This window comes from Ambystoma mexicanum, chromosome 6q, assembly GCF_040938575.1.
Source record: "Ambystoma mexicanum isolate Mex_15411 chromosome 6q, UKY_AmexF1_1, whole genome shotgun sequence".
In the NCBI taxonomy this organism is placed as follows: domain Eukaryota; kingdom Metazoa; phylum Chordata; class Amphibia; order Caudata; family Ambystomatidae; genus Ambystoma; species Ambystoma mexicanum.
The window spans coordinates 248,045,233-248,066,931 of NC_090937.1; the positions used below are offsets into that span (position 1 = coordinate 248,045,233).

The following is a 21,699-nucleotide window of genomic DNA, read 5'->3' on the forward strand; positions in this document are numbered from 1 at the left end:
TATTTTCCTATGCCAGCAAATACTATGTGTGTACAAATAATGTCAACTCGTCTTTTCAGTGGCTGTTCTATTAATTTAATGTATTAAAGCCATTGATCTGCATGAACACCATTCCCAGTGAAAAGACTGAAACCCTAGTGTACCTATAAAGAACTCATTTTTTCAATGACAGTACAATGAATCCAACGTGTTTCATCAGCTAACCAGAACACAGTTTAGTCATTTCATTGTTTAAGCATATGGAAACGGGAGTCTTCTTACCTTCTACCTTTCCTTTAAGGGATCCTAAAACATAACTTAGAACTATTTACCTTCTGGGAATAAAAGGGTGAAGACTTTAATTCAGAGTTAAAAGGCAATTTAGAAGTTTTGATTTATATCAAGTGCCAAATTAAGAATAAACTGGGAATCTTGGGTGTCATGAAGTAAACTAAGTATTCAAGAACATTTATCCTCTCAGCAGTTGCAGAGGAGCTTCCAGGTAATTGATTTGTGTGTTTTGGAAAGTAATACTTAAATTAAAAATTAATTAAAAGAGTTTAATATTGTATACATCTCTCGTCCATGCAGAGACCAGGAGGTTGGAGATCTGGTGTCTGAGTTTGTTATTTATCCACTTCCCCTTTCCCCCCTCGGGTGACACAGGCTCAACTGGTATTTTAGTTAGTTGAGTGCGCTACACCAGGGTGGGTCTGTGGGGCTCAGCAGCTCCTGCGATGGACTGAAGGTTGGACCTGACAGCACGCTCCAGTGAGCTTATAATGATGGTGGGATCAGAGTGCCGCAATTTGAACTCTATTTCCTAGCTAGTCAGCTGCAGTTTGTAGCTGGATGGCAATCTGACAAACCGACACTTGACACTTCCCTGCTGCAACCAGCAGCAAAACATTCTTATTTGAAAGAGATTTTGTGGGTGCCAACCCTCCATCTTGGGCGGCAACCGCTCCTGGTGACATTAGGCAAACAACTATGGGATAAAGCCTGCAAGGTACTTGCGGTCAAAGACCCCTTCTCCCCACAGATTCCACTATCTGCGGTGATGTCAGATGGACAGCAGTTGCGACTGGGTATAAGAAAACACTGGGAGTCCTATGGGGTTGTCATGATAGGAGAACTGCTTTGCGACGACACATTAATGGACTTGCAGGCGCTGAGGGGAGCGCACGTGTATACATACGGGACAATATTTACTACATCGAACCATAGTACACGCCCTTACACAATGATGGCTGTCACTTTACGGGCATATAGACCCGTGCGCTGCAGTGGAAACCATATATATGTCTCCGGGGGGACACGCAGTATCTAGACTTCATGAATTGCTACTCTATAGCCATTCTTCCACTGAATTGAAGATACTACACAGATTTGGGAAAGCCCTTCACAGATACTGAATGGCTGAAAGTAATCACAAACAAGTTTCTAGAAATGCCAAACTGCAACTTATACAGCTATACATAACACATAGAGCATACCTAACACCACAAAAGATCTCCGGATTTAATGGTTCAGACAAGCAATACTGCCCCTGATGTAAGGATAAGAACGCAGGGATTGTACACATTTTCTGGTCATGCTCAAAACTTCAATGATACTGCGGAGAAATTGCAAATAGAATGTCTCGAGATTTGATATTGAATGTCCAATCCACAGCAGCTTGTCGGTTGGGAATCTTCCCAAGCTTGAAGAAAAGACAAGACATAGGCCAAATGAAAGACCTAGCCCATGTGTCTGACTATCGTACCGGAGAGTCGGGAATCCGTGGGACAAGTAATAACATAACGCTTTAGGTAAGAGTAACAGCGTAATGACTAGACAGTGGAAGGGCTGGTGAAATAGACTACTGAAGGCTTGTTGGGTTGTTTGTAAGGGGGGAAGGGAAGAGGGGCATTGTTCCAAAAAGGTAGTAGGTGCCTTCAGAACACTAGTATGTATGAGGTCCCTTAATTATGTACAATGATACATTATGTACGTTTCTGTTAATTTGAAAATAAAATTATGCTGAGAATATCACTAGTAAAAATGTTGATCCTCCCTACATTTCTACACTTATTCATCAACGGCCTGGGAAATTCTATTGATGGGCATGCTGTTAGAACGTGTCTGGGCTGGGAAAGCCGGAAGTCAATTGGGACATTCTCATTACACCAATGTGACAAGGTGGGCTTGAAACAGCTAACTTTGGGAATTTTGATCTTGCTGTGTGTGGTGTAAACATGTATATAAAGGGAGGTGTGGGGAGTGATAGAAAATAGGCTGGCATGGGTTCCTTGCTCGAGCAGGGATCTCGGGTGTGGCTATTCCAGAAGTGGAGGTTGAGAAGAGAGTGGGGAAGTATGGGGTAGCTGGAGTAGGGGTGGGGTGCTTATGATGTAGTATCCTGTTTAACACAAGCCTAATAAATTGGCAGTTGTCCGACTCACTGAAAACTCACACTTCATTACACAGTGGAATTGGTATAGTCCGGAGCCGGACAGACCACATGCACTTATAGAGACAGCAATAGCAGACCCAGAATTACACAGAACAGTGGTCCATAATGGCATCTGTTGCACCAAGGCGAAATGAAATAGGTTGCGTGCACAGCTTGAATGGCCAAAAAAATTGTGATCCAACTGTCGGTTCTCACCCATAGTACCTGTGGCAGGACTGTCCATCAATTCAGGGACACTGTTAATCAGTACTGCGGACAAGTTAGGAATAGAAACATTCCTATTCATTACATTGGGCATGTGGAAAGGTAGGGGGTCAGCTCACTGCTCAAAGTTTTCCTCTATTTCAGGATTAAGAACCGATTACACAGAGTTTTCCCATCCTTTCCAATTCAACCAAGGATTAGGGGAATCCTACACATAATTTTGGCTCAGGGCGGGGGCAGGCTGGTCTCCTGTCTATACTCTAAACAAGGCAAGGCTATTTGGGTGGCGAGGGTGAAAGCAAAGTGGGAACAAAGGCTTGAGATGTCTATAACAGAAGAGAGCTAGGCTTTTGTTGGTAGTCAAATTTAAAAAATAGCCTTAGTGCCAGCATCAAGCCCATCCAGTTTAAATACCTGCACCAAGCATATTATTCTCCAGCCCGCCTAACAGAGCCTACCGCAGTCAGAGAATGTATGCAGATGGTGCCATGATGCACATGTCGACTTATATCATCTAGCATGGTCAAAAGTTTTGGGCAGTGATGTTTGAAGTTGCTAGTAAACTTATAGATGAGAACTGGCCTCCCGTTTTATTAATAGGGGTGCTTAATCTAGCACAGAACATTCCCCATCATGGCAGAAAGTCACCAGCCAGCTTGCAACTGCCCGCAGATGTGTTGCTAAACACTGGAATAACAAAAAAGTTGGTCCTTTGCGGACTGGCATCGGTTAGGCCTGGCTGGGCCCAAGCGCAGATGTCGTCCGCCCCACTGCTTTCATTGCGCCTGCGCGTCCCTGCTGTCTCGACCCAGCGGAATGGGAGGGGGATTTGTGCCCAGTTTTGCACTCTCTCCCCCTAACGTTTCTATAATCGACGGCTGGGCGGCCCATGATGCGTCTAACCAACCACGGCATGATATTTAGTTGCAATTTTGGGAATTCTCATCATGACTGTAGCATTTGTCAATTGGATTGCGAATTGGCGTTTTAAGCGTGTGAGTACATTTGTGGCTCTGAGAAGTCTCATACTGGTATTATAGTTAAGGTAACTATGCTTGGCCTTTGTCTCAGGCCGCCAAACCTGCTAATATTTGGATTCTATAGACACTATCTGGCGAAAGCATCCACACAGGATGGCAGAACAATCACATGATCATGGCAGGCCCAACAGTAAGCATGCTGCAGACCCTCGGCTCCTAAATCGAAATGCTTGTCCTATTTATTATGTTAGTGTTTGAATTACAAGCATTCTGCTGTCCTTTTTGTAAAGGTCTGTAATTAATTCTAAATAATATATTTTAAAAAAAAATATGCTGCTGCCGCCTGCCCCTTTTCTCAAATCCTGTTTTTCTACAGCTGTTACACTTACATTTGCCCCATAATCGGAAGTGGAAATGCCCCCCGCACCCTCAGCGAGGGGCTTGTTGCCATTAGTACTCTGGCTGTTAATAATGGTGCTGGTGCTTCAGGGAAAAGCATGCTGGTAGGGGCCTGAACTTCCAGCAGGTCAGGCGTGCTGTGAGGTCTGTGCCCCTACGGCAGACTTTGTTTGGTGGCCCGGAAAGGGTGCTGGTATGATGCTACCGGCACCCTTATTTCCGGACCACCAAACTCATGATGAAGCCCTCTGCTCCAAAATTGGCACCGCTACAGCTCTCATCAAGTTCAGGCTAGTTTTGTTTTTGCGTTCTATAACTTCCACCTGTTTTCCCCACCTAACCTTTTAAATCTAGTAATATTCTTACATATTTTAATGATTGGACTTCAAATTTGGTTGTCCATGCATTTCCCCCATTCCCAATAATAGCAAGGATGCTGGCTCAGTTGAGGAGACAGCTGGTATCCATGGTGCTGATTACTCAAGATTCCGGACCTATTGGGGATGTCCCATGACAACCTTGAACTCCTGAACATCCGTGAAGACCTGCTCTCCAACCTTGATTCCAACATCCCCCCTTGTGTCGTCATCTTACTTGATCTCTCCTCCGCCTTCGACAAGGTCAACCATGCCATCCTGCTAAACCATCTCCCTGATAAACTGGGGATCACCGGTCAGGCTCTGGCGTGGCTGACTTCTTTTCTCTCTGATCAATCGACCCTCCCAGGTTCAACGTGGGTCCTTCCTCTCCTCTATCTCTACCTGTGGTGTCCACCAGGGGTCTAACCTCTCTCCCTGGCTGTTCAACCAATACCTGGCACTTCTTGTCTACCGCATTGCCATGCTCTGCCCCAACTTCCAGTGCTATGCGGATGACACCCAGCTCATTTTCAGGCTACCCTCAGCCACCTCTTCTCCCTCTCTCATATCTGACTGGCTTTCCGCCATCCAAGAGTGGTGTGCTGCCTTAATGCCAGTAAAACCGAGATTTTCCTTATCGGCACACCCACACCCTCCTTTCCTGTCACTTTCTGGCCTGCCTCTCTTGGTCCTCTTCCTCCTCCCGCCTCGGAGGCAAAATAACCTCGGGGTCATCTTCAACTCCACACTCTCCTTCTAAAAAGTCACACTACCAGCTGCACCTCCTCAGGGGTATTCTTCCTTTCCTCTCCTTCCCCCAGAAGCTCACTGTACCCAGAGCTCCGTTTCTCTCTAGGTTGGACTACTGCAACAGCCTTTTTCTAACTCTGCCTGCTTCCACCCTTCACCCTCTGCAACTTATACAGAACAGGACTGCAAGACTTGCCCTTGGCCTCAAGCCCAGGGATCGCATCTCTCCAGGACTGCAATCTCTACACTGGCTCCCAGTGGCTGCGAGGATTAAGTTCAAAACCCTCTGCATTGTTCACAAGGCTTTCTGGGGCCTCAATACCTTCAACTCTCTCTGCCTAAATATCTTCCTTCTCAAGCTCTTCGCTCATCCGCCTCCAACTCCCGCAGGGTCAGTCACTTCTCCAAGCAAGGAGTTGGTGGTAGTTCTCTTTCTTCGGCTGAGGCCTCCCTCTGCAACAGCCTTCCTGCCCCCCTGAAACTTGAGGAGAATCATCTCCGGGTCCGGAAGCACCTCAAAACTTTTCTCTTTGCTTCTTTCTCTCCTCCTTTCCTCTGCTGATTTCCTGGCTGAAACTGACCTTGCACTGGCTATCTGGCCACCCTCTGATCTCTGGCCCAGGTCCCCTCCCCCACCAGTTGCACACCTGCACTGCCTTCCTTGCAACCCTGCACTTGGGGACTGTTTATTTTTTTTTTCTGTATCCCTACCAGCACTTGACGCCTGCACTTACCCTCACTTTCCAGCTGTTGGCCGTACTTTACTGTTATTTATTCTATTATCCTTTACTGCACTTTCCCCTTCCCCCTTCCTATGCACTTGCGATCTGAATGACACCTGGCCTAGTAGGATTGTTGTCTGTCTTCCCTGTTTCCCCTCCCCTGCCTCGTCGCGCCTTGAAACACTTGTGTATATGCGCGTTATAAATGCCATATCATATCAGTATGGAGACTTCAGAAAAGTTAAAGCATTGTGCTGGTTTAGGTGGAGCAGTGGCATGCTGACTTGTGAAGTCGTATGTGGTATGTTTAGTTCATTAGAAATTTTAACTTGAAGGGTGGAAATTTTGTTCATAAGGGCCTTCTGGATGTCAGAACACCACGTCTTATCTTTTACACAATCAGGTACCAGGATCGGATTCTCAAGTTCTTTCAGGATCGCAAACTGTTCCTTTGTGCCTGATTTAGCTTGCAAAGTCATGTTGCACTAGCCAAGAAACAAAGGTTAACAATAATGGGTAGTAACTCAACTCCATCGCCATGCAAGTTTAGTGGGACTGATATAACTAGCACGAGGGTGGAATCTAGCTAGGTGAGTTTACTCTACACACCCTTCCAATCCAACCTCTTCCGTTTTCCTACTTCCTAACCAATCAAATACCATGCCCCATTCCCCCCAAACACCCCAACTCTCCAGGGCCAATTACTTGCTAATCCCGCAACTAAATTGGACCCTCACATTGTATGGATATCAAACTAAGCTTCTATCATCTCGTTGTTACTGCCTTCTATATCCGTGGTTGCCATAAACACTTCATGAATAGTGGCTCTATATAGCCTAAATTATTCTATGTACCTTGTTAACATACCCTCCACTTTCTACATTAAACGTTAGACAATTGCATATAATCCACTCCATGATTTCACAATGTACTGCAGTTAACGAACGTGTGCCCTCTCTTCCCTAGTTCCAGTATGGGATCTAGAACAGCTCTTTCTCTACTCGAGGCAATCTTCCAGATTCGGATACTTGATCGTCTAACCTCAGCAATTGTTTTGACCAACTTCCACTAGCATTTTAAATTAGAATTGCCACAAACCATCTTCGGGTTGTAGGTTTCCCCTTAATGTGGAGCCGAATTCTGCAACCTATGGCTCGGCAGACGTTGTGTACTACGAATCTCATGATGACTCATTGACTGCTGGCTAGGGCTGATCGGTGTAGTCCAAAACAATGGGGGGGGGAGGTTACAGACTCGTAGTAGTCATCCAATTGTTTTATCAAAGTCATCCCGCGTCCCAATTCACTACGTCCTTAAATGTGAACTCTAATGCTCGATATTTCCCTTTATAGTATATGGATTGGAAATATTTTTCTATTAGCTCCCCATTTTCTATCAAATATAAAGTACATTTTTGTAGTGCTGGGATCGTGCCACTCTTCCCTGTTCCAGTAATGCGCCAAAATCTATATACCTAATTTGCTGTGCATCTATTCACCCATTTGCAAAATTTCCACCAATATTGCTTTTCACTGGATACGTTTCTGCTGTTGCTTTTTAAGGTCAAAAGGTCTTTCGTGGTTTACCTGTCCCTCCATAGCTTTTCCAAAACAGTAGTAAAGTCTTGTTCCCCTGGAAACGTTTCTTTACAACAGCCATTGTGTTATGGCTACAACTACTTATTTGCTTTCAAATTCGAGTGTTAAAGGAATATGTTCCCGAATTCCACCATTTGGATGGGATAATGGCCACTGCCCACATCATTTAAACACGTCCCATAGGCTTTTCACAAACGAACACATCTTGGGTACATTCATGATGCAGTTTGTTTTTGCTTGCTTCACGAAGTTCACTGTACAACTTGGTTTTGATCAACGCTGTTCTAGTTTCCATATATGTATGCTCTACTGTTCAAAGCACACGTCCTCCATTACCACCATCATTTTAGTATTCTATAATACTGAATCAATATTTCACTTAATCCCATTTCCTGCAAACATTTTGTATCATCCACCTTTTGAATGCTTGCCCATCTGAGCTTCTAGCATTTCATTGTAGAACTGAAGAATTCTACTTCAATGCTTCCCGTTAGTGATCTCGTTTAGATGCGCTATCCTAATGTTTGTCTACAGCTTTCGTGATAGTTTCTAATCTACTGGTGGTTTGCACATATAGTATTACTTTAATCCAGCAGTATTCTAACTGGTGCGCACCCCCGCAGGGATTCGCAGGTACATCCCTGGGGGGCCGTGAGAGCAAGTTTTTTTTATATAATTTTTTTTAGATTGGGAGAAATGGGCAAGGGTGGCTCATGTGGGTGGCCCATTTTGACTGCCCCACACTTTCTTAGCTCATCCATAATGGCAAGGGGCACCCACCAAGTGGCCCCCTCACCCAATATGGAGGAGCTAAGGACCCAGCCCAGTGAAACAGTGAGCACTCCATCAGATGCTTTTTCCAGCTGGGGGAGTGCTCCAGGGCTGACTGAACTGGCAAAGGGCAACACCATTACCCTTTGACAGTTCAGTTCCCCATCCGCACATGCTCACAGCCATGCAAGGTGGGGGCATTTTGCTTTGCCAGCATTGCATAGCTCATTAGAAAACTGTCTGGGGCACTGCATGTCTGTATGAGTGAGCTCCTGCACCTCCTTGCACATACGGACAGGGCATCCTCCAGCAGGGTGTTCCAGCACCAACACGGCCAATGCAGAAGGTACGTGTATGGTGATGGATGCTAGTGTGAATGTGCGTTTGTTTTGGTCCGTGAAGAAGTGGTGGATAGACAGGGTTTGGGGGGAGAAGAGGTTGCAAAACAAAGGAATTTTTAAAATGGCCAAATGCCTTTGTAGCATATTCCTCCAACCCACCTATCACCCATACACACCTGCCAGAATCAGCTCTCCTGGAGGTACTGGAGGAAATAGTTATGCCCACCCACTCACTGGCCCTCGGACTGGGTTGGGAACGGGATGGGGAGCCCAAGGACTAGCGGGAACCATGAAAGTGGTGGGAGCAGGATGGTGAGAGCCCAGGGACTGGGTATGGGTGGGAAGAGGGAGCCCAGCGACTGATGGGCGCAGTAATGGCATGCAATACATACTGTCCATTTGGCATTTTTGGGGGTCCCAGCATGCCCAAACTTTGCGCAGTGGGCCCAGGGCAAACAGACCACTGCTTAATCTAAATAAGAGGAACATTCTCTAACGGCTAGGTGACTCCTGATTAGTCTTTCTTTGGCTGGTATTACCAGTTTACCCAGTCGCTCGGCAACCAATGTTTGAGCTGGTGCATTATATTTTTATCTGGTCTTTAATTGGAATGTCATTCGTTTTGTTCACTACCGTGCAATATGCTGGCCTTCAGTTACATGCAATAGCATATATTAATAGTTTCTGTAATCTGTTCCCTCTGCAATTCCCACATTTCGCCATTACAATGTCTCGCCATTTAGCCAGATGTTCCATTTAACATCTAATGTACCAGAATATACTGAATCTTAAAACCTACTAAAACCTCACCATGGTCTTTTTGCATCTACTACCCCAGGTCAGTCTCGGGTGAATAGCTCAGGGGCAACGTGCCCCTGTAACCAGAGTACTTGGTGCAAAGAAGTACTTTAAAGGGAAAGCGATTAGTCAAGAAAAGCATTTTACAGCCTTTACACCAATTGCTCCCTTCCAGAAAGTGTACACTTTAAAATGTCCCCCATTGTGTTGAAAGGCAAATGCGTCTACCCAGTGCCAGTCTCGGGGGGGATAGCTCAGGGGCAACGTGCTGGCCCTGAAAGCAAGACGACACAGGTTCGATCCCCGGTACGGCTTAGAAACCTCTGGGGGTTTATAAATATATAGCAGTTCCCAATTGCTCACTTCATTGCCCCGAACCCAGGGTCTGCGATCAACTATACCAACATTCAGGATACAAAAGACAAGTGTTTCAGAGTGCGACCAAGCCTTACCAGGCCCAGTGAATACAAGTGGCATGGAAAGAGAAGGGGGGGGGGGGGGTGGGGTGCGTGTAAGGGACGTGGAAACTGCAGAACAGAATAAATAAGTGAAAAAAATGTATCCAGTTAAAAGAGGCGGGGATGCCAGAATACCGTATGTAAACACCAACAGATACAGAAAGGTGCAGCAAAACATATTCGACATCGAAGAGACAATTCCAGCTACGTGTGCTGATATACAATGTATATTAACAGGACGATGCACACCCATGACTAAATGAGGTAGTTCCTACAAGGCAAGATCTCACTTATGAAGCATGGTCCAGCAACAAAGCACAAGACCATGAGCGCTACATATGAAAAGTTCACTGCGCCCCTAAGTTCACTTCACTAAGCAACATTACGGAACTCCCATCAGCACCACAATGACTTTCAGAAATCCTTTCAAAAAAGTTGGCAAGTCCACCACAGCACTAGCCCAACAACACAAATCAGTCAAGACTCCTAGAACCATTGATTTTTCTAACTTCAGCCTCCAAAGACCAAGAATGTCATCTACACAAGACATGAAGCCTCCCATATATCAACCAGAGCACATTTACATATTGGTGCACTACTGCATCCATCTCGGGGATGTTTAGTCACCGTAGCCCATTTTAGATTCACTACAGTACATGGTAGTACCTCATCCTCGAATCCTCTTTGCCCCATTTCATAACTGCCATTTCCAAAGCTATTGGGTTTGCCAAAGTTGGTAAACATGCTCACCTAAAACAAAATTATAAAAAGTATTGGTACAAACGTACATACCATTGGCACATTTTGCTGCGTCAGCACGTGACGAACACATTTGGGAATACATTTGTTACGCAAAGCTTTTAGCAGACCAGGCTAGTCACGGATTGACCCAAAGGGAAAAGTAGTTATGGCTGTAACCAGAGTACTCGGAGCAAAGCATTTCTAATATACAAGGAAAAGTGACGGCAGGAAAAGCATTTTACAGCTTTTATCCAATGGCTCCCTTCCAGAACGTGTACGGCTTAAATGTCTCCAATTGTCCAAAGGCAGGGAATCTGGCTAGCTAGTGTGTCGCCTTCTATACATATTCAGTACACCATTTCTTACTCGCCATGGGTCAATGGCTAGTTTGAATGTTTCCGCATCGAGTTATAGGAAATTGAAGTGCCCCGGTCTACACTAACACGGTGTGCTACAGAGTGCTGACTGCCTTCTTACCTTAATGGACCAGTGACAAAAGTAATTACACCAGAAACTAAAGGGCAAAAGCAATTCTGTCCCTTCCTAAACACAAGCGAAAAAGTGACCGTATAGTGCTACAAATCAGCCAGCCGATCAGTTCGTGATCAGTAAATCAAACTCATTTAACCATTGGCAACAAAATTGAGCTGGATAGATTGGGTTCCAGGGCAGGACTGAACATGAAGTTACTGCTTCACTCGATGGGACACATTAAATAATCCGTTGTCACAGTAACTGGGTCAGCACAGCACCGAAGAGTTCAGTCTATGGAGGGTCGGAACGTGATCTCGCACCCCCGGTAACCGGGTGCCACTCCGGCTATACACAATGTGGGTATAATCCAGTGGTAGCCTTACAGTAGATACAGCCAGCCATGCATAACTTCCACTGTAGTTTTATAGTGCTTGCCAAAAATGCGACTTTATGAACAAGTGTGACCAAAAAAATACAACAGTCACAATAGAAATACAAATTAATGCGCTGCATGTATGCTTAAGGAATTGCGCCTATGTTGGCCCGCGAACTTCATCAGCACAAGAGATAGGTATAACTTTGTACCAGAAGACATAAATAACTCACACACAAGTATACTTGGCATTTGTATAAACACATTAGACCTCCAGCCAATTATTGTATTCCAACAGTATTGACAACGCAACCACAATTAGGGCAGGTGAAAGAAACGCCGTGCTTTTGGGCGAACCCACTCTGAAAAGGAGCCAAGGAATACAACTCCAGCATCACCATGAAAACTGGACTGGAATAACTTCGAAACCGGCGTGTTATCAAAACTACGGTGCACCTGCCCGTTAGGTTTGTGGCATCACCACAGGGCAAATGCAAAGCAACTGGGCCATTAGCGGATAAAATAGCAAGTAAAGGGATTTAGGGGGCGCGAGCAAGAACACAGGTAAAGTACAAGAAGCAAGCATGTCCACCTACTGGTTTTATAGCAATGCCATTTGCTTCCTCAATTCAACAAACCCCTAGCCAGGGCAAACAACCCACAATACATTTAAAAAGAAACAAACCAAAGTTGGATACGACATTTATTGAGCAACAAAAGTCAACAGAACAAGTATCGTATGTCTGTACAAAACCAAGTGTTTGATACTACTCTGCATTACAGTTAAAATGTTTTACTGAATAAAACTCACCAACCAAAACCAACTACTTTCAGAATCAATAGCTTCTTTGAAGCCACAGCAACACTTAAATATGGGGCAAGAATTCAATCCGAATGGCTGGTTACAAAGATCAATTGGGCTCTCTAACCTCAAATACAGTTACAAAAAGGCAAAGTTTAATTTGGGAAAGTTCAGTTGTAGTCCATGGTGTTTAAGTTTCTGGTGTCCCTTCTTCCCAAGTCAGGATTACACAGAAGGTTGCAAGTGCTATTGCGGAATTTAAGTGTGCTGCTGTTCCTTCTTTCCAATCAGGGATTTGTGGATATGCGGAATTACACCTAGAAGGGGAAAAAACAATTTAGTTTAGGCGACAGAATAAAACATTCGCCATCTTGAGAAGCAAAACGAAATGTCCTATGATTAAAGACAAATGTTTGAGATTTAGACATGGTTCATGACAGGCTTAAGATGCGGTATCTGACAACGATAGATCGTGTCAACAAGGTCGTTCCATAAAGATTTAAATATAGCCTTTCGGTCTTGATTTTTAGGAACTGAGTGGAGTACGCTAACCCGATTCGGGGAGCTAAAAGCACTCCTCGTTTTTTTGAAGAGTTAGAAACTTCCCCAGTAGCTAACAGAAAAAAAGGTATGTTGTATGCCAGTCCTCCCTTTCCCTCCCCCCACCCCCAAGAGCAGCCAAAGCAAATTAACAAAGCCCATTAGTTGATGGAAGGTGTGTAACCCGCCCGAGTGGCATTGGGATGTGAACAACGCTCCCACAGCATTTCTGACCTGAAATGTCAAAGCTCAGCCACATAAATGAAAGCTGGCTGCATCCCAAACCAGCGACAACCCAGGTCCGGTTCACAAGAACCAACATCGGTTTAGATAGTCAAGAGCAAGCAAAAAAAAAAAAAAACAAAGACGCTGGTGGGAGGGCACTTACCACCACCAGCAATGGTTGCCTTAATGAGGGAATCCAGTTCTTCGTCCCCTCTGATGGCAAGCTGCAAATGGCGAGGAGTAATTCGCTTCACTTTCAAGTCTTTTGAAGCATTTCCAGCAAGCTCAAGCACCTGGAAGGTTGACACAAAATGATTAATTTTTTTAAACTCAATTTAACCACATTATATAACGTTAGTGTTCACCTCCAGCGAAAGGCCAGACTAGGTTCTGAATGGGCCCCTTCCAACAAGGGGTAAATCATTGAAATCCAGCGTTGGCAGATATTCCCTGCCAGATGCTGGGGTCGCACAACATCCATACTTTTACTTTACAGCATGCGCCCATTCGCGCATGTACCCAGCAACTAAAAAAAACATTACGAGTATACGTGCTTAAGTTACACTATTAGAAAATCAGGTAACGTAAGAACACTAGTTCAGCCAAGTAGATGCCAACACTTTTTGGAGGAGGTAGTGATACCACTACCGTGATAAGTTAATGCAAAGCGAACCTACTGATGGAAAGCTCACACGCTTAAAACGCCAATTCGCAATCCAATTGACAAATGCTACAGTCATGATGAGAATTCCCAAAATTGCAACTAAATATCATGCCGTGGTTGGTTAGACGCATCATGGGCCGCCCAGCCGTCGATTATAGAAACGTTAGGGGGAGAGAGTGCAAAACTGGGCACAAATCCCCCTCCCATTCCGCTGGGTCGAGACAGCAGGGACGCGCAGGCGCAATGAAAGCAGTGGGGCGGACGACATCTGCGCTTGGGCCCAGCCAGGCCTAACCGATGCCAGTCCGCAAAGGACCAACCCTCCTAGTAATGGGCACCCCCCGTCAGGCACTCACCTCGGCAGTTAGGTACTCCAGAATGGCGGCGCTGTACACGGCAGCCGTGGCCCCCACACGCCCGTGGCTGGTGGTTCTGGACTTAAGGTGCCTGTGTATACGTCCCACTGGGAACTGAAACAAAGGCGACATGCATCAAAACCACGAAACAAAAATCCCACGCGCGAAGAAAACAGTATCTATTTGTAAAACGCTCCGCCCACTCGAGCCGCCATTTACAGATTATCAAAGGAAGAGGAGGAACCAACCTGCAGGCCGGCCCTCTGCGAGCGGGAAACAGCCTTTGTCTTGGTCTTGCCAGAGTCCTTTCCTGCTTTACCGCCAGCCTGCGACAAGAAAACGAACATGTTACAATCGATGACCCACTACAAAAAAACCCTGATCACACCACCCAGTCGCCAGCTAAAGAACGAGAAGCCATCCCTCAGAGCGGGGTCGGTGGGACTCTACAGCGCGGACGCTTCGTGCGCTATATGCAGTCCGAGCGATATGCACACTCGAAATCACTTCATAAAGCGGATAGAAGCGGTCGTAGCGTTTTCGTGATTCACCGGAAGAAAGAACGCACGAACGAACCACACCCGCACTCACCATTTCCAACGAGGCGCTGAGCTCCGGACAACCCAAAAAGCAAGGACGAAGATAAGCAGGCGATGGGAGTCTCTGAAACGATGAACGCGCGTCCTGGTTACACAACGCTCCGAACGTCAATTCAAACTGCACAACCTCGCGCCTTCCAACTGCCGTTTATAGCGCGGAATGTTGGCGCATCCGGGCCACCGGGATTGTTTTATAGCCAGCCAATCGCTTCGGGGCTGCCTATTGTTCCTGCAGCTTGCCAGCGTCTTTACGTATCCAATCAGAGCGTTACGGGGGCGGGCTGCACTGGCGCGCGGCGAAGAGGAGGAGGGACAGAGCCAGAAGGCGCGCGGATAATCTGCAAGTGCGCGCCCTCCAATGTTTGTAGGCGCGCACGAATCTCGTGCGTCAACGCAACGTTATGAGGACAGGGCGGGGGAACGCAGTGTTTGGGCCGCCATTAGTGAAAAGATTTAAGGTATCCCTGTAAAGTCATTGTACATTAACAGAGTATCGAGGCAGCCTACTCGAAAGTAACGCGCCTAAAATACTCTGCATCTTTAAAATTACATTACATCGAATATACGGCTGTGTGTTCTTAACAATACCAACGTAACGGAGCTTTCGGTCTTTAAACAAAGGACTTTATGATCCCCAGAAAGCGGACATTTGACGAACTGGAATCAAGAGTTAGATTGTCTAGTTATTAAAACCTCTTTTTTAATGAATCGGTAAACTCCCGGTCAAGTTAGTTTAAGGAGTTTGTGTTCAATTTTAAGAGGGGTTACTGTCATTATGCCCAGGGAAATGTTTAACCAATCAGGTAGAAGGGTTTCGAAGACGGACTCGACCATCCAGGTGTTGGGAAGTTTGAGTGACGCTTCACTTCATCCAAAGCAGCAACAACACTCGATGCACAACAACTTTAACTGCAAGGATTAAACTATCTCGGGAAAGTTCGGCACTATTCCCTTGATCTTCATCATTAGTGGCGAAGGAACCAAAATACCCCTCAGGAGGAATCCAACCACATTAATTCTATGGGGCACTTTCAGGAGAATAGGAAGTAGTCACATCTTGAAATGGAAGATTGGACTCCAGTGTGGAAGGAGAAACACTTTTAAGTGAAGACACTTACACAACGGTAAAGCTAAGGGAAGCATAGTTTATTTCACGTAAACGGGACACAGCTGCCAAACCACATAACAGTCAGGAACATAGAGCCCTGGCTGGATGTAAACACGCCAAGGTTGCATTACAACAATCCCTCCACCCCCCATAAAGTTGAACAAAAAGAAAAGAAATTGAGAGAAGAGGAACAGAAGACAAAGATAATATAAGGATCGATAAACAAACAACTCATTGAATGAACTGAACAAGAACACCTAACATCTGCACCCCCTAGCCCCATGTGTTCACCTTCCCACACCCTAACCCACATAGTCTCTCAGTTTGATAGGAGGCAGCCTGATCCTCTGAACAGCACTAGTACTGGACATCCGGAAGGGCTCTCCCCATCACCAATAGCCGTGGCTGTTACAACTTCAGTTACATTATCGCTCACACCACTACCTCCCTGTACCACAACACTTTCCGGCTTACCCGTAGAACCATTAGAACTGGAGCTCCTATCGAATTCCCAAGCACAAACTGCATCCTCGTTAGGAACTGGCACAACCGGTGTACCCCTCTACACTACTAACCTTCTCTTGCTCCAACTTGAGCCGTCATCCAGTACAACATATCCTTTACCCACCTTCACCACAGTCCGCAGGGACATGTAAACACTGCTTCCCTTGGACACAAATCTTGGGTTCCTCATTCAAACACAATCACCCACCAAAACCTCTAATGGCTTCTTGTTTACTTGCTGCCACCTTACCCTCTCTTGACAGACGCACACCCTCTCCAAGACCTCTGACATATTTACCTCAGTGCAAACATTGCTGCCAAGAGCAGCCGGCCCAGCTTCTGAACCCACTTTAGTTCCTCTCATAAGTTCAAAAGGGGTGCGTCCTGTGACGGGCGACAGTGTATGTCTATAAGCAGCCAACGCTTCTGACAAAACCTCAGTACAAACCAACCCATTGGCAACAGCCAACTGAATAGCTCCCTTAACAAATCTGTTCATCCTCTCCACCAATCAATTGGTGGAGGGGTTGTGCAAGGAGTTCCTAAGGTTACTTATACCTGACTTCTTCAAAAACTCCTGCATTAGGAGATACACCAGCTAACTCCGTTGTCTGTAATAGCCGGAATTCTCTCCCTATCAAACAACCCTGCACAGAAAACCCACAATTTGTTGTGTAGTTTGTAAGGAACTCATGGTGGCAACAGTAAACACAGACACAAGTGACCACAGTTCAAGAGTGTTTATTAAACTGTATGCAGGGTGGGAAACCGCCTAATCTAAACCTAAATCTAAGATGGGAATAAGCATCGACAATCAAATGAAACTAAGGCAGTCCTTGTGGCGTTGTGTCAAATAAAAGGGGCCTATACTAAGAAACCTATTGCCAAACCTTACAACTAATACAAAAGGGTGTGGGATAGTTCTCAAGAAAAGAAAGAAGTGTTCACAAATAATATGTCATGATGCGGTAGCCTGGGACTCCCTTCCCACGTTTTGAGCAAGGGGTAAGGGGGGACCTTGGAGCCCAGCACACTCTAGAGCTTCCCCAGCACGAGATGACAGTTCCACTTGCAGCTATCAGGACCATCGTTGGCCAAGTCTTGTTTCTCTTGAAAGTCTCTTGCCTTCGAGGGCCTGACGTATTTGAATAGCAAAACACAAAATTCCTTCAACAAAATGAAAGTTTGTTTCCTGGTTTCACTTAGGGTGAGGATTTTTCACCCCTGCGTCCCCCATTTCCCGGTGCTGACCCCTCCACCGGGTTCATTATGGCTTTTCCATCTTTCACAAATCTTAATGTCTTTTTAAACAGTTCCCGTGGACAACCCTCGACCGGGTTCACTCTTGTCAACGCACTGTTTCTTGGGACTTTAGACTTGCCCCTTCTCATCAGCATCCCTCTTCCGTGTTCACTCTTGCCAACTTCACATTCACATTTGTTTTCAATGTTTGCGGTATTCACTTCTCTTGCTTTCTCAAAGTTCTTCGGTCGTCCTTCCTGTATGACCACTTTGACCTATCTTTGGCAGCTCTCCTACGGACTTCTGATATCTGTAGTTTCATTCAGATGGGGAGTGACCAAGTGTTACAGTTCTTTAAGCTTTTCTCACTTTGCTACTTTCATTCACCACAGCCCAGTTCTTATCAGCTCTCCCCTCGACTCACCGGCTGTGATGAACCGCTTGGCGTTCCTCTTAACTGGACTCAAGGCTGGTGCCACGGAAGCAGGAGTCTCTCGCTCCGGCTTATCAGCATCGATACGCTCCATGTACCATTGACATCTTCTGCACCACACTTGGGGTATTGTCCTCAGCATTATGATTCTTTTAGCGGAGGGACCGCTGGTTTTTGTCGAAGAGGGCAAGGTCGTGTCCCTCCTCATCAGCCTCTTGCTGCCTTTCTCCTCCTCTTGAACTGCTGGGTCTGGATAGCTGTCTCGTTGTGTGGTCTGCCTTGCTTGTACTATGCTCTCTTGCTCCACCTTTAATCCCTGTGGGGAAGGGAAAGGGCCGTCAGGTGTGTGTGATTCAGATCAATTGCCTGACTTTGCCTGAGCCTTCTTGTATTGGGGACATGTCAGGTAATCGGCTCTGGAGTTAGTCCGTTCTCTGGTGTGTCGTGTGAAAGTGTTCGGGTCGGAAAAGGGGGGAGGGGTGGCAGTGGTTTTCAATGTCCTACGTGGTAGGATGGGGAAATGGTGTTTCCCACTCCCCGAGGACCCCCCATCCAGGTGATCCTCCCTCACTGGTCCACCTCCAGGACCTGGATCCAATAGCGATGGACGTGTCCTGGCCACCTGGATGACAGATCCCCAGGGACTAGCTAGGGAGACACCTTCAGATTTCTCACAAGTTACAGTCTCCAATGCTGCGGCCTCCACTCACTGTGATGTGTAATCCACCAAAACCACCACAAACTTCAACCCTTCGCTAAGACCATCCATGGGGCCCACCATATCTAAGACCAATTTCGACCACACCTCGCTAGGAACCTCTACAGAGTAGACCGGCTGCAGGCTCAACACCCTGCTCTTATCACTTACGGAACAAGCCACGCACTCCTTTTATGACCTGTTCACCTCCTCATCCATTCCCGGCCACCAGTACGACTCCCGTAATCTTTTCGTGAGGGACCTGCCCAAATGCCCTTCATGAGCCAACTCCACAAGCTTGGTCCTTAAACTGAGAGGGGGAATTAACCTATCACCTCACCACACCCCACAGCCCCTCAGACAACTAATGTTTACGTTTTTTCACCCGACTCGAAAACCTTCCTTAATCCATGCTAACTCTACATACTCCTTCTCCCACTCACACTTCCCTACGGCCGGAAGAACACAAGCTACTTGGGTGCCGTTCTCGCACTCGTCCTCTTGATAGTCCACAGGCAAACAATACAATCTGCCACAATATTTCTCGACCCAGCAATGTGTTCTACTCTGAAATTTAACTCATGGGAAATCTGCCATCCATCTTGCTATCCTCAGAGTCACAGATTCCATACCTTTAGTGGTTAAAACATACGTGAGGGGCTTGTGATCAGTTCAAATCACATAAGGAATGCCCCACAAAAATGTCCTGAAATGCCTTGACGCCCAAGAGGCCACCAAAGCTTCTCTCTCGATCACTGCATAATGTCTCTCAGCATCCCTGATCACTCTGGATGCAAATCCAATGGGCCTGAATCTGCCATCCTGCCACTGCTCCATCACTGCCTCCAATCCTACATCGCTAGCGTCCACAGTAAACACCGCTTTGCTCCTATGGTTAAACGAACCAAGTGATGGGGCATTCTCTACATCCTTCAATTTGACAAACTCCTCTTGACAACGCTCTGTCCACTCAAACCTGACGTTTATTTTGAGCAACGCACGCATGCATAAGTCTTCTCTGCATAGGACAGAAATAAACTTCGCATAGTATTCCGTCATGCCCAAGAATTACCTGAGTTGTTCTTTATTCACAGACAAGTGTGCCTCCCTCATCACCCTGTCCAACCGTTCTTTAGGCCTTATGCCATTTACATCCATTGTATGTCCCAGATAAGTGACGCTGGAAACCCCTTTATGGCACCTTGCCAGTTTGGCAGTCAAACCATTCTTTCGCAAAATCATCATCACATTAAGTACCCTCTCATCATGCTTCCTGCGATCCCTACCCCATACTAAAAAGTCATCTTGGAAGTAGCTTACACCCTGCACCCCCCCGAACAGTGTCTGCATTACACACGCCCCCCAAGCAGTGTCTGCATTAGGTGTCGAAACACAGCAGAGGCAGATGCTGACCCAAATGGCATGCAGCAAAATCTGTATGCCCAAATGGCATAATGAACGAAGTAAGGGGTCGAGATTCCTCATGCAAATTTATCTGATGGTAAGCTCAAGATAAATTTAACATGGAAAACCATGCGGCCTGTCCTACAGGGTTCACAGTCATAAAATCGAAAACAAAAAAGTCGAAAGTCAAAATATAGAAAAAAAAAATGTCGAAAAAAAAAGTCGAATTTCTTTTTTATTATGTTTTTTATTCGAAATGGGGGGTTCCCTCTAGCCCCCCTTTTTTGTAAATAAATCTTTTATTACCTTTTTTTTTACACGCGAGAGCCAAAAAATAAATATAAATAAAAAAGCAACTATTTTTTCAGCATTATTTTTTAAATTTTTTTGACTTTTGCCATTTTTTTTTCTCGATATTTTAGTCTGCACACCGTCCTACAGTGGCTAATAGCTCATTGATGTTGGGCAAAGGGTGGCAGTCCACCCAGATGTTAGCGTTTAGCCCCCTGAGATCGACACACATCCTGAGACCGTAATCTGGCTTGTGCGCCAAAACTACCGGCAACAACCATTAAGAGGATTCAATCTCCTCTATTATTCCTGCCTCCATGAGTTTTGCTAGTTCACTCTTCAATCCTTCTCTGGCCAACACTGGTACCCTCCTAACCTTATGGGCTTTGGGCACTGCCCCTCTTTTCAACAACATTTTGTGGGGAAAACCACGCAACATACCCAGTTTATCCGAAAAACCAGTGGGAAAGGTATTCTTAGAGTATTCTGCAGTTACATCACCCTCTTTCTGCAAACACTCTCCCTTCACCACACACACAATATCGGAATCGCCTTACCAGGGCGTATCTCTATCCAGAGCAGCTTGCTCGTCCCAACCCAGGACACTCTCAACCTTGTGCTCTACGTATAGCTTCCCTTCCGTAGAGCGCCCCTTGAATTCTATTCATGCCCACTCGTAACCCAACACCCTTATTGGTAGCTGTCCATACGCACAGCGGTTGATGTCGGCAGGTTTGAGTGCCTACAGTGTCTTTCTGTAACTCCTCATGTATAATTCCGGAGATATCGTGTATGGTGATCCAGAATCTACCAAAATTTCTACCTGCAATCCATTTATGGTCAACACACCCCATGGCCCTTTCTTGGGCACAACTCCCACATGTAATAACACACCTTCGCATGGCACTTCACTCATGTACCCCACCACTCCATCCACACATCCTTCAGCTTCACCATCCTAACAGCTTGTCTTCCCTCACCACTGGTTCTGCACACCTTGGCATAATGTCCTCTGGTGTTACATCTCCTGCACTCTACTCCCCATGCAGGACACTCCTTGACTCCCTTGGGTGACCCGTCCATCCACATCTTCTGCACAATTGCCTGCCAAGAGGACCAGTTAATCCTCTGGTATTCTTGTTTGAGTTACTCTCTCCCTTGTCAAATCTGCTTTTTGTGCCTCCCCTATTTTTCTTTGGTGGCAGGACGGCTTGTACAGGCTCCCCTTGGACCGACCTGTTGACTTTCTCGGTCACTGCCTGCATACTCACTCTGGACTCCTCAATGACTCTGGGTATTTCAATCACTTTGTCAAGGGGAAGATCCCTATCAATCCATAGTCTCCCCCTCACCTTGGCAATGCTCATTTCCATCATCACCTGGTTTCTTATGTATTCCTCATGCACGGCGGTGAATTTGCAGGTTGTGATGA

At 46.0% G+C, this 21,699-nt stretch overlaps 1 protein-coding gene across 1 annotated transcript; it reads right to left on the reverse strand.

Moving 5' to 3' along the window:
* Positions 1-12,088: 12,088 nt before the first annotated feature.
* On the reverse strand, positions 12,089-14,876 carry H2AZ1 (H2A.Z variant histone 1). The gene is made up of 5 exons (XM_069630712.1): positions 14,581-14,876; positions 14,238-14,315; positions 13,990-14,103; positions 13,133-13,262; positions 12,089-12,521 (listed from the first exon to the last, which is right to left on the reverse strand). Exons 1-5 carry the CDS (start codon positions 14,581-14,583, stop codon positions 12,463-12,465), a joined length of 384 nt encoding a protein of 127 aa, XP_069486813.1. The 5' UTR covers positions 14,584-14,876; the 3' UTR covers positions 12,089-12,462.
* Positions 14,877-21,699: the final 6,823 nt, after the last annotated feature.

What these genes read in the sequence shown, in the direction of transcription:
- H2AZ1 (XM_069630712.1), bottom strand. An exon ending in TGGAGTACCTAACTGCCGAG is followed by an intron (nt 13,263 to 13,989) that starts GTGAGTGCCTGA and finishes TCAACCTTCCAG; the next exon opens with GTGCTTGAGCTTGCTGGAAA. An exon ending in GGCAACCATTGCTGGTGGTG is followed by an intron (nt 12,522 to 13,132) that starts GTAAGTGCCCTC and finishes TTCCCCTTCTAG; the next exon opens with GTGTAATTCCGCATATCCAC.